At 42.2% G+C, this 13196-nt stretch overlaps 1 protein-coding gene across 7 annotated transcripts in view; it reads right to left on the bottom strand.

Moving 5' to 3' along the window:
• The window catches only part of DOCK7 (dedicator of cytokinesis 7), a 149871-nt gene extending 144009 nt beyond the window's left edge, over positions 1 to 5862 (bottom strand). For 4 of the 7 annotated variants that reach the window (XM_081146123.1, XM_081146129.1, XM_081146124.1 and 1 more), the window contains exon 1: positions 5343 to 5485. In XM_081146123.1, the coding sequence (XP_081002249.1) occupies positions 5343 to 5380 (38 nt within the window). In that variant the 5' untranslated portion in view covers positions 5381 to 5485. Of the gene's footprint in view, positions 1 to 4678; positions 4714 to 5342 lie in introns of those variants that run through there. The other 3 variants (XM_081146127.1, XM_081146126.1, XM_081146125.1) reach the window with 3 other exon arrangements.
• Between the last annotated feature and the right edge of the window lie 7334 nt (positions 5863 to 13196).

Below are 13196 nucleotides of genomic sequence, written 5' to 3' on the forward strand. Positions count from 1 at the left end.
ATCAGTTACACCCTGTTGTGGTCATCTAGAAGTGAGGTAATGAAAGATGTTCCAGATGTCAGGGTGGCATTCATTCAAACACTTCTTATGTGTCCAGTTTACACAGACTCTGTGCTAAGCACTGGAAATAAAAAGTCCTACACCAGCCATGAGAAAGCTCTGAAAAGCAGTATAAAGTAAGAGGAAGGGGGTGAGAGAAGCATGAGAAAAATTTTAAAAACAAGCTGTAGTTCCTGAAATCGGTGGAGAAAAGAAAAAGTAAAAGGTTCCTAATCTTCAAGAGTTCTGTAATTCAAGTACATATAAGGTACCATGGTAAGCACAGCCATATGGCCCAAGGATTGATGAGAACAAGCAGGAAGTAGTCGTGACTACACCACAAACAAGTGAGAAATATGACTAGAAAAGGAGAAGGAATGGTTGGCTGACAGCTAGAAAGGCCAGAAGACTCACTGGTTCTTTGTTTTATGATGAGAAAGGCATAATAAGTCTTACAGTTTAAGGGAAGCATCCATTAAAAGGAATAGACTGAAGATGCTAGAAAGGAAAGGAAAAATTGTGAGATCAAGGTTCTGAGGGAGGTGGCAAGGTATGGGATTCAAAGTACAGTAAAATAGGTAAGCTTCAGGCATAAGACAACTTCCAGGCTCAAAAAAAAGATGGTTAAGTGACACGTTAGCACAGTAGTATGCTGAGGTTAAAATGAAAAACTCACGTTAGAACTCATGTTGAACTTTTCAGTAGAAGATGGTGTAGGAAACAAAGACGATAAATGAGAGAAATGATTTGGAGGGTACCTCAAATGAGAAACCATTCATTAAAAGATCAACTCTGGACTATTTTCGTCTCCCTCTAACACTACTCTACAGCTCATGAGTAAGAAATAGGTTATAAGATATTCAGCATTAAGAATTAGTGACATGAGTACAACAAAAGGTCAACGAAGTATATGTCCAGAGTGATAAAACAGGCAGCACTGAAGTAATTGATATTAATTGCTAAGGATTTACGTTGATCAGGAGTGAGATAATGAATTGAACATAGCAGATTGAGCAGATTGAAAGACTGAGCCTATCCAGCCAGAGTTATGAACAGGTTCAGGACTAAAAACAATTGAGGTTATAAATAAGCCTATATCTAGGAAACCCTACTCCTAACATTTTCATCAGAAATAAAGATCTGATGAAAGCCTTTCATTAAATGCTGCTTCTTTGGCAGAAAAATGATACTAAATTAACAAAAGGGTAACTTTTGAGATGCTAACAGTGGCGCTATTAGAAAATCTGGAACTACTCCAGAAAATATTTTGCAGAAAGAAAATACAGTTCAATAATAAGTGTAAGACCTGCCCTATCCAGTGTTTCTTAATGGTTAGAGCGTCAGCCCTGCACAACAAAGGGTAGCATGTTCTATCCCAGGTCAGGGCACATACAAGAAGCAACCAATGAATGCATAAATGGGTGGAACAACAAATTGATGTCTCTCTCTCTCTCCCTCTTTCTCTCTCTCTCTCAAAACCAATAAATTTTTTAAAAAGCATAAGACCTTAAAACCTGAAATCAGAGGACTAGGATTTGAGTCCCAATTTAGGCAAATAATCTCATGCACTGTAGGCCTCAATTCCTTATCCGGATTTTGGAAAAAAATAATAACAGAAAATAATATAGGAATAACAATCGCAGCAGCTAACATTTTTTTAAATGATTATGTTTCAGGCACAGTTCTAAAATTTTTTCATGTATTAATTTATTTAATCCTCACATTAACCCTATGGAGGCAATAATCCCCATTTTACTGATGAAGAAACAAAGACAGAGAGGTTAAATCAATTGTCTAAAATCACATAACTATTATGTGATATAAGTAGAATTTCAACCTGTACAATGTACCCTGGAGCCTGCATTCTTTTTTACCATGTTCTTCTCCCTCCCTAGGTTATGAAGCTGAGAATGTAGTAAAAAGTAATTTAAAAATACGCAAATGCTCATCATTACTGCTGAATATCAAGTGACAGGACAAATAATCAAAAGAAAATCCTAGATCATTAATCTACAGTCAACATTCCAAAAAACATACTATTATATGCTGGGGTGTTTATAAAGGTTAACAATGCATGTGCCTTGTCCTAAAAAAGTAAGGTGACAAGAGGCAATACCTGATATGGACAAAATGAACATGCTGCTTCTCTATGATGAGCCGAGGTAAGTAGTATGATCAGTGATAGAGAAAAAAGAGCTTGGAGAAATCACCAACTCACAACTTCAAAAAATAACAGCACTAAAATAACAGCAAAGGGGTTAGGAAACATCTGAACCTGAAAAGAAATCAGCATAATTCTTTTTAAAATAAAAGTTTCTGACCATTATAAAACTTTAAAAAAAAGATAAGGTTTCAAATAGCAACAGGTTTTCCAAAGCAACAAATTTCATATATGCACATCATAAAAAGGATTATCACTACCAAGAAAAGGTTCTAAGCCATATTATAAATACTGTAATAAAAAAAAAATAGTTGATACTTACTGGGCACTAGTAAAAAGCACTGTTCTAAGCACTTTACAGGAATTGATTTATTTAATCTTTACAGCAACTCCGTAAGGTAAGTCCTACTATTAGCCCATTTGATAGATAGGGATAATAAGGCATAATGAGGTAAACAAGTAACTTGCCCAAGTGTACTCAATGAGAGGCAGTGCTAGGATGGCAGACTAAGGCAGTATGCTTCCAGAGTTTGTGCTATGATACTTCCTCTAGTTGGAAACTAAGAAGCAGAACAAGAATTTATTCAGTATTATTCACCCATATTTGGCAACAAGGAACAAAGTACCTTTCACTCACAATAAACAGATAATAATTCTATAGCAGTTTTGTCCTTGGTCTTCCATCCAAATTAAGTCTGCGCACTTGTCCTGGATTCTCATCTCCTCTGGCTTCAATTACAATCAACTTACTGAAGACTCTCAAATCTAGATTTTCAGCCCCATCTCTCTCTTCTGCACCTTAAACCTGCACCAACAACCTAGCAGACATTTCTTTTTGAATGCTCCATGAGCACCTCAAAATCAACATGTCCAAAACGGAATCATCTCCATTCTACCACCTCATTTCCACCCTCAAACCTCTTCTTTCTCCTGTACTCCCTTACCTCAATAATTACCTCCATCATCTACCCAGTTGCCCAAGTCAGAAACATGGATGGCATCCCTGACACCTCAGTCTTCCATATCTAATCAATCACCAATCATTGCCATGTCTACCTCCTAAGTACCTCTCTAATAAATGAATGGCTCTTCATTTCCACTGCTTTAGCTTTACAACTTTATATTAATTTCAGTTTAGTGTTGGTTTGCAAAACTGAGTGTGTGTGTGTTGTCCTGTCCTATCTGAGGACAAACTCCATAGATGGAGAACAGGTATTATACATATTTCATACCTAACAATATATCTTTATTGATTTCAAAGAGAGGAAGGGAGACAGAGAAACATCAATGATGAGTCATTGATTGGCTGCCTCCTGCATGCCCCCTACTGGGGATGAAGCTGGCAACCTGGGCATGTGCCCTGGCTGGAACTGAACCATGATCTCCTGGATCACAGGTTGATGCTCAACCACTAAGCCACCCTGGCTGGGCCCTAATGTGCACATCCTTGATCAGTGCAATGTTCTTGGAGATGAACTTTTGGTTCCATTAAAGAGAAATTAATACTAAACATGTGTGCCGAGTAATACATCTTTTTTTAATGGCATTGCCTTCAAAAACAAGACTCAGTTGTTCTACAAAAAAAAAAAAAAAGTAATAACTTTGTACTAAATCTATCACAACTCTCTAGGATATGCTAATTATTATAAGCAGTCAATGATCGGTAGTATAGGGCATGCACTATGCTAAATACTTTACACAAGTTATGCCATTTAATTTTCACAACAACTCTATGATGTAGGTACTATTATATCCATTTTCCAGAAGAGGAAACTAAAACAAGAGAGCTTAAACAATTTGGCCAAAGTGGCAAGTTAGAAAATAACAGTATGTATATGAACCCATGTCACAGTCTGAAACTAGAGTCCATGCTCGTTATCATTTACTAGTGTTTGCCTCTTAAGGAGAAAATGAAGTATGTGTCTGAAAACTTCAAAGAAAAAAAAAAAAAACTAAGCACAAAGCTTAAATCGAAGAAATGTCAGGTTTAAATTTACAACGTGCTAAAATAGAGTAACACTATGTAAGTTCAGGCAGTTAAGAAAGGACCTGTTTGGGAGGTCCAAAAATCTTTAAGAAACGTCAGCAAACTAAAAAGATCCAGACCCACAGAAATACAATTGTCCAAAAAATGCATCTGAATGTTTCTTTTCTTGGGACATCATAATTCAGAGAAACATGGTCTTATTAAGCCCCAAACTGTCTAGTGTCCTATATATTAGCATATTCCACAAAGAAATTCTACAAATACTAGAAGCCGCCACAGTAATTCAAATTTTAGTTTTGAGGGGGAGGAAGGTGGCAATCAACCCACCACAAACAGGTAAAAAGCTGGGAAACCTCAACCTTGATCGCTTGCTTACTTCCAGACTCCCAAAATGTGAGTGAAAGGGCCAGTGTGTAAAGAACACTGCCTATCATCCATCTTCCCCTGGTATGAGAAACACAGGGGCACATTGAAATGCACATGGTACTAACATCAAGCTGCAGCCAAACATTCAGCAGCTACACACCGAAGGTGCAGACCACAGGTTCTTAACTTTCCATTTTGGCGATAAATTCTGGGTGCAGGAGCCCGCTTTGAAGTGGGCCCCTGGGTGCAAAGAGGGTTCCTGTCAGATTTCTCGGGAAGGGAAAGAGGCGTGAAAGAGCAGCGGCCTCCCACCCGCCAGGAGCCCGCGCGCCGCTCCTTTTGTCGGGTAGGAGCGGAGGGCGGACGCCCGCACCCTCCGGGGGAAAAACGGGGAGTGGGCGGGGAGAGGGAGGGGGCGAAGCGCCGCGGCTCCCCGGACGCCGGGGGTGGGGACACAAAGAATTTGGGAAGCGCCGATCCGCGAGCCGGCCGAGGAGCCTTCCCCCCACCCGCCCGTCAATAAGCCGCCGCGGAACTCCAGGCCCCGGCCGCCCAGGAGCCAGCGGAGGCGGGCGTCCCGGGCTCTCAAGGTCCCCACACTGGGCGAGGCTGAGGGCCCGGGTCCGAGGGCGGCGCGAGGCCTCCGCCGCGAGCCTCTCCGCCCAGCCGCAGGCCAGGCCGCGGGATCCCGGCGACCGCGTCGCCACACCCACCCGCCTCCTAGGCCCGGCCCGGGAGGACTCCCCGGCTCGTCCTCCGGCTGCGGCGCGTCCCACGCCCGAGATTTACCTGCTGATCTTCTGGGCGAAGGCGCGGCGCTCGGCCATGGCTGCTGAGGCGGCGGCGGCGGCGGTCTGGGCGCGGGCGGCGGGCGCGTGCCTCCTCGCTCGCGCTCCCTCGCTCGCGGCCTCCGCCAGTCCCGGCTCCGGACTCCGGAGGCTGGGGCTGGCGGCCGGAGCCGGGAACGAGCCCTGCCGTAATGCTCCTGAGAGCGGCGCACCGAGAAACCGCTCCTCCCCCAGCGCGGCAAATCCCCCGGGAGCGCCGGCCTCCGGAACCTGGGGAGAGGACGGGGCGTGGGGGGCCGAGACGCGGCACCGGCCGCCTCGCTGCGGTGGCCGCACGACCTGCGGGACGGAGAAGCCAGACTGGGGCCGGCGACCTGGTGGGGGTAGGGAGGCCGCTCCCGAAAAGGAAGGGAAGGAAATGGAAGCTGGACTTCGCTGCGGGCTCGTGCTCCGCGGCCCTGGACGGCTCGGTGATTCCAGCAGCGCCCATCTCCGACCTAGTAAAAGCACTTTCTGTCCTTTTTCCACGTTGTGAATGGGGTCTGCCTGGACAAAGAATGGTTTGTCTTACAGAAAAAGAGGCACAAGAGACCTTTCTCCTACAGAAGTAGCAGTAATAATAGTTGACTTGCGGTGCTTAGTCAGGCCCTGGCTTAAAGTTTTACCCGCACGATCTTACTTAAAGTTCGCAACAGCTCTCTGAAGTAAGTTGTCACAATTTTAGAGAGAAGGAAACTGGTTCGGAAAAGCTAAGATACTGGCCCCAGGTCACACAGATAGTAATCTCTGCAGCTGACTTTCAAGCCCAGAGCCCACGCCTTTACTTCGGGACCAGTGTTTCTGCGTTGATAGTGCTCTTCCTGAGTCTATTACTTCCCCCTTTTGGATCCCGTTTATATATGTTGGGCGAAGTGAGCTCTATGTACTTTACCAATTTCATATTGTATTAAATAATTTCTATGTTTACCACTCTAACTGATCTTGCCCATGAAATCCGATTATGAAAGAGGGCCCAGCAGAAATCATGTTTTATTATTCTGTTGTAATCCCGTAGTGTCTAGATTGTTTGGCTCCTAAAGCATCCTTGCTGATTGGTGAAGTTACAGTGAAAAATAAGAAAAATATCTTGGTTTCTTGTACCTTTCCTCTTAACTATTGCAAGAATTTAATATAGGTATTTATTTATTATTATATTCTCACTGTGTCCTTGTGAAGTACGTGGGCTACTTGTTTTCCTCTTTTACAGTTGGAAAATTTAGCCTTTAGGTTATTTACCCGGACTCACACACTGAGTCAGAGGTGAAAGCCTCAATTAGTCAGATCCAGAACTTCCTGTCCAGCGCTCTAACCACTGCGGAAGACTTCATTTATGTATTTTGTATAGCAGTGCTCATTCCGGTAAAGATAGTTTACTCAAAGAGGATATATGTATGTAGCTTCTACCAAAGTGTAGAGCCCATCCGGGGTTCTAGAGAAGACGAAGGAGGATTAGGCTCAGTCCTGCTCTTAGGAAATTTGGTCCGTTGGGAAAGATGAAACAGCTACTGAAAGAACTGTAAGTCAGGGCTAACACTGTATCATGGCCTTTCAGAGCCTCTGTATAGGAACCCAGTCTTATATTGCCGCTTCCTTCCTATGTGACCTTGGGCAAATTACTTAACCTCAACTCTAAAATGGGGGAAATAATTGTACCTACTTGAAAGAGAATAGTGAGGATTCATTGAGTAACCATATGTATTAGCTGCTGTTATTGTTATCACTGTTATTATCATTATTCATCATTACACTTAAGCTTGTCCTGGGTGCTTGATAGTCCCTGAATCGGTTGTCTGCTCTCAAGCTCCCAGCCAGATGTTGTATGCCTTTATCTCTGCTCTCCAAACATCTTTTCACTACTCTCATAGAGAACTGACCACATTCTGTTTTGAATAGTTCTTTGTATACATGACTCACTAGTTGCCAAAGTGTCTGGAAGGACATTGCATGCACTGTGCAGCTTGCTGGGAACATTTAGAGCAGGAAGAGGGTTTTGCAGGACCAATCTGTAAGCAGGATAGACAGAGTTTGGGGAATACTCCAAGCAAGAATGGTGGCCCCCACCTCTGGGGAAGAACAGACAGTCCCAGACAAGCCCAGTGTGGGCAGATATCCATGTCCCACAGGGGTCCAATCTCAGGGAAATGTAAAGAGCTCAACAAAGGAAGTGAGAATGGAATTGCTTTGGCTGACCAGCATTCATGCTTTCTACACTACTCCCTGCAGATGCACACGCGCACACACACACACACACACACACACACACTCACTCTCTCTCTTGTCTCAATCTACCATACTTCTATGGAGTTGGTCTCCCCTCCCCGCCCCACCACCACTGCTGCCCCCTGCCCTCCCAGTTTAAAGGATGAGTATATGTGGCCTAAGCCTTGGAAAGCAGAGCAGCATATTCCCCTGACTTATGTTTAGAGATAGGCATGTGAATTAAGCCAAGACCATTGGGCCCAATCAGACTAAAAATTACTTGTGCTATACCAGGGACCTCCATCTCATTTACCCGAGAATGAAGTAAAACAGCAGAGAGGAGAGCAAAAAATGGAAACTAGGAAGAGTTGAGTTCCTTATGACACTACTTGATCCTTGGACTTTGCAGTTACATGAAGTAAAGAACTGAGGTTTTGTTCGTTTGTTTTTTGTTTATGATTTTTGCTTAAGCTAATTTGAGTTACTTTGGTTTCCTGTTATTAGCAACTGAAAGAGTCTTACCTGATAGAGGCCTTTACTTAGTCAATCAATACTACTAGGCCCTGGAGACATAATGGTAAATAAGACACTATTTGTGGCCTCAAAGAGTTTAGAGTCTAGTAGAAGAGATAAACAAGTAAAATGTATGTTAAGCACTAACAGGAAAAATTCAGGATACTCCATGTAAGTTCTACATAGCATCAGTTCTCAGCATCAGTTAAAAACTAGATTATTGCCAGGATGTTCATTTGACAAAAGGTTGTGAAAACTACATGTTTAACCCTGTTAAAACTTTGTGGAAAGACTGGAACTCTGGAGCATCAATGGCTCAGCCATTGACATATTTACAACCCAAGTCTCCCACTGGTGGGAAGATACTAGCAAAGAAACTACTTACCAGCAGCCAGGACCAATTTGGTAAAGCAGCCTCAAAATAGTGACTTTTAAGTAAGAAAGCCTCAGGACAGTTTTCTCACTAGATATACACATTGTACTAGATATACACATTGTTCTAACTGCCCTTCAAGCAGAAGACTTAGGGAAGTGGGAAGAGAAAAAGGGAGAGGGATTCATATTAGTTTCACATGCTAACCTTTACTGAGTTCAAGTTTCCCCTTTAATATAGCACTAAGGAAGATTGTGGCAAGGTCAAGGTTCTAAGGCCATAGAGTTTTTTGTCTTGTGAGGGATGAAATTCTGGCTTTGCAGGCAGAATGTGTTCTCTTTGGGGATTTTTGGGGGGATAGAGAATGGTTCCTTTTTTTAAGTTTGAGCTTTTATGAAGTACCACTGGATTCGTGCAATGAGATTGACATGAGGCTCCCTCCACTGGGAGGCTCTAGGTAGCCCAGACGAAGGGACAACTGGGGCCTGCCACTTGGGCTTCCTCAATCTCAAACTGAAGTCTAGGAGTTGGGCACAAAGTCTAAGCTAGAGATGCTTTTGTCTGCCTTGTTCTCTGTCACTCTCTCTCTTAATATCTAGCAATATGATTTTTGCAAGGGACAATTCAGGGATTCTAAACCTGCCCATACTTCACAACTAATAGCACCTATGTTTACTGTTATATTGCTTACTACACCATCCACTTATTGCTTATTCATCTGCATATCCCATTAAAGTTGATACCTTGTTCACCATTGTATTTCCAGCATCTAGTACATTGCCTGATTCATTTTAATCACTCAGTGAATATCTTTGAGCGAATAAATGCTATGGACTAAAATATTTTTCGATCTTGCCTTAATTTACATTTCCCCAAAAGCAAAGCTTGAAACAAGAACTTAGAATCAGGTAGTTTATTAGGAAGTGATTCTACAAAGCTAGTGTAAGGGAGTAGAGAGAGTGGAACAGAGAGAAGAAAGTCAGCAAAGGGTGTGTCACTGAGGTGTTACCACAATGGGCAACAGGGCTCAATCCTGCCTGCAACCCCCTCTGAAGAATTGTGTAGTATGCTCCTGAACCATCTCTCTGAGGGTGAGTGTATAGCTAATGACTTCTAAACCCCTTGGTTGAAGGCTGACCCTGGGGACATTAACACTCCATCCTCTTGAGAGATATGGTAGGTACTTTAGGTGGAAAACCATCTGTGTGCGTAACTGTCCACCACAGCTACAGCTAAAATCAGAGATGAGCAGTGGGGAAGAAATATGGGCACCAACAGTATCTATTACAAACCCCCTGACAGTGATGCAGAGACGACAATTGCAACCCTACCAGGGTAGGATGTACTTATCTCTCATGGTTCTGCTGCTTTACAGAGCTGGGAAGGACCAAAAGGCCAGGCTACCCCAATCAAAATAGCCTATAACGCAGGCTCAGTGCCCACTTGAAAAACAGGCCCATAGTATATTTTTCCTGAATGAGCTGTATATCAAGGTAGTCAGATTTGATAAGCAAAAGTTCTTTTTAGACAACTTCTAGCCATTAAATGTAGAAGTAATTGCAGCCTCTGGTGAAATAATGAATCCAGGCCTGTACTGTCTGATTCAGTAACCACTTGCCACATGTGACTAGTTAAATTTCAATTAATTAAATAAAGCTTAAAATGTATTTTTCAGATCTATTAAGCATAATTCAAGTATTCAACAACCACCTGTGGTTAGAGGCTACCATATTGGACAATGTACAGCTAGAACATTTTCATTATCATAGAAAGTTCTATTGGAGTTTAATCTGTAATCAAATGATTATAGCTGATAAATCATTAAATAAGAGCCTGTTGGGGAATTTTATGTGATTGGTTCAGACCAATGAGAATAAAACCCACTGGTCAACCTTAACATCACAAATAAAAAGGAGTCAACTAGTTAATTTGTTCCTCTTCATGTGATTTAAAGAGGAGATGTTTAGGACGTATACAACACTTCCTATGAAACATTCCTGCTGGACATTAGAACCCAAATCTGATCAAGCCTCTAGATCCAATTATTAGTTTGTAGAAAATATTAGGGATGAAGAAACATGTTAAGCAACACCCTATGGTTGCAATTAACAAAACTGAAAATATGGGAACTTCTACAGGACAAAATAACCTGGTTCCTTCACTAAAATAAATGGCAAGGAATTTTTTTTAAGATTAAAAATAGAACAAAAACACAAGCAACAAAAGGCAAATTGGACATCACCAAAATTAAAACCTTTCGTGTTTCAGAAGATAACCACCATTAAGAATGTGAAAAAATAAACCAAAGAATGGAGAAAAATTTTGAAAATCATTTATCTGATAAGAAACTTGTATCTAGGATATATAAACAACTTTTATAAGTCAATAAAAACAGAAATAACCCAACTTTTAAAAATATATATATATCTATATTGACTTCAGAGAGAGGAAGGGAGAAGGAGAAAGAGAGAAACATCAATGATGAGAGAGTTGTTGATCGGCTGCCTCCTGCACGCCCCCACTGCTGAGCCACACCTGGCCGGGCAATAACCCAACTTTTAATTGGGCAAACACTTTGAATAGACATTTCTCCAAAGAAGATATGCAAATGAGCAAAACACATATGAAAAGATGGTCAACATTATTAGCTCTTAGGGAAATGCAAATCAAAACCACAGTGCCCGGCCTGCTTGGCTCAGCTGGTGGTTGAGCATGGAAGGACAGTGCTTCCAGTTTCAGGTAGAAGACCATCCATTTCCCATTTGCTTTCTCTGCCTCTTCTGTTGGTGAGGGCTTTGAGAACATGCTATAAAATGTAGGTGAAGGCAGGGAGGCACAAATGATGTACTCCAAGGATGCCGGAGGGCCCAGTCAGTGTGGCTCAGCAGTTGAGCATCGACCTAGGATCCAAGAGATCCTGTTTCGATTCCCAGTCAGGGCACATGCCGGGGTTACTGGCCCGATCCTCAGTAGGGGTCATGCAGGAGGCAACTCTCTCATCATTGATGTTTCCAGCTCTCTCTCTCCCTCTCTCTTCCTTTCTCTGAAATCAATAAAGATATATTTTAAAAAACAACAAAAAACCAACAAACCCAACACAGTGAGATACCATTTCACACCCACCAGGATGACTAGAATCAAAAGAACTGATATAGCAATGAGGAGATAGAGAAATCAAAACCCTTATATATGGCTGGTAAAAATGTAAAGTGCTGCAGCCACTGTGGCAAAGCATCTGGCAGATCCTCAAAAGGTTAAACATAGTTGCCCTATGACCCAACAATTCCATTTCTAGGTGTATACCCAAGAGAAAAGAAGACACATGGTCACACAAAAGCTTTTATGTGGATGTGTATAGCAGCACTATTTAAAATAGCCCCAAAGTGGAAACAACCCAAATGCCCAGCAACTGATGAATGGATAAAATATGGTATATCCATACAGTGGAATATTACTGGACAACAAAAAGAAAGCAGTGATGCATGATGCAACAGGGATGGACCTCGAAAACATTATGCTCAGTGAAAGGAGTCAGACACAAGAGCCATAAGTTATATGATTCCATTTTTATGAAATGTCCAGAATAGACATCCATAGAGACAGAAGGTAGATTAGTGGTTTCCAGGGTCTGAAAAAAAGGGAGAATGGGAAATGGCTGCTAATGGGTATAGTGTTTCTTTTAGAGGTGATGAAAATATTCTAAAATTAATTGTGATGGTTGTCCAATTCTATGAATATACTAAAAACTATGAATTGTGCACTTTAAATGGGTGAATTTTATGGCATGTGAATCATATCTTGAATTGTTTTTATTCACAACACTTTTGACACCAAATGTGTGGAGATTTTTTCCCACGCCAAACAATGCTCCAACTCTCTGGACACCAACTAGGTGACCTATAATTCAGTTCAATTCTGACACTAACTACCTGGTGCTGGTGTAGAATCCACAGATTAAGGGTTTAATCCCAGAAGACTGCCTTCACCTTAGACACCAGTTGCCACTTGTACTTCTGACCAATCAGCTGTAAATTCAGTAGGTTCTCACCATCCCCTCCTTAGGGTCAATAATTTGTTAGAATGGTTCACAGAACTCAGGAAGATACTTCACGTCTGGCTGGTGTGGCTCAGTTGGTTGAGCACCGTCCCATACTCTAGGAGGTTGCCAGTTCAATTCTGTTTAGGGCACATGCCAGGGTTTTGGACTCCATCCCCAGTAGGGGATGTGCAGGAGGCAGTTGATTGATGTTTCTCTCTCATTGATGTTTCTATCTCTTACTCCCTCTCTCTTCATCCCTCTGAAATCAATTTAAAAAAATTTTTTTTAAAAAGGAAGATACTTATTATCACTAGTTCTTTATAAACGGTAGGAATACTCAGCCAGGTGAAGCAGTACTTAGGGTGAGGTGCAGAAGAGTCCCAACACAGGAGCTTCTGTCCCCATTGAGTTGGGGTACACCAGTCTTCCAACACGTGAATGTGACCATCAACTCAGAATCTCCCCAAACCCCATCATCTAGGGGCTTTTATGGAGATTCCATTAGGTAAGCAGGATTAATTAATCATTGGCCATTGGTGATTGAACTCAATCTCCAACCCCTCCTCTCTACAAAGGTGTGTGAATGGGGCTGGAAGTTCCAACCCTGCAATCACAAGATTGGTTCCTCTGAAACCAGCCCCCACCCTGAAGCTATTTTGGGGCCCTCATTTGCATAAACTCAGACATGATTG

Source organism: Miniopterus schreibersii (genome assembly GCF_964146895.1).
Source record: "Miniopterus schreibersii genome assembly, chromosome: 8".
NCBI classification, from domain to species: Eukaryota; Metazoa; Chordata; class Mammalia; order Chiroptera; family Miniopteridae; genus Miniopterus; species Miniopterus schreibersii.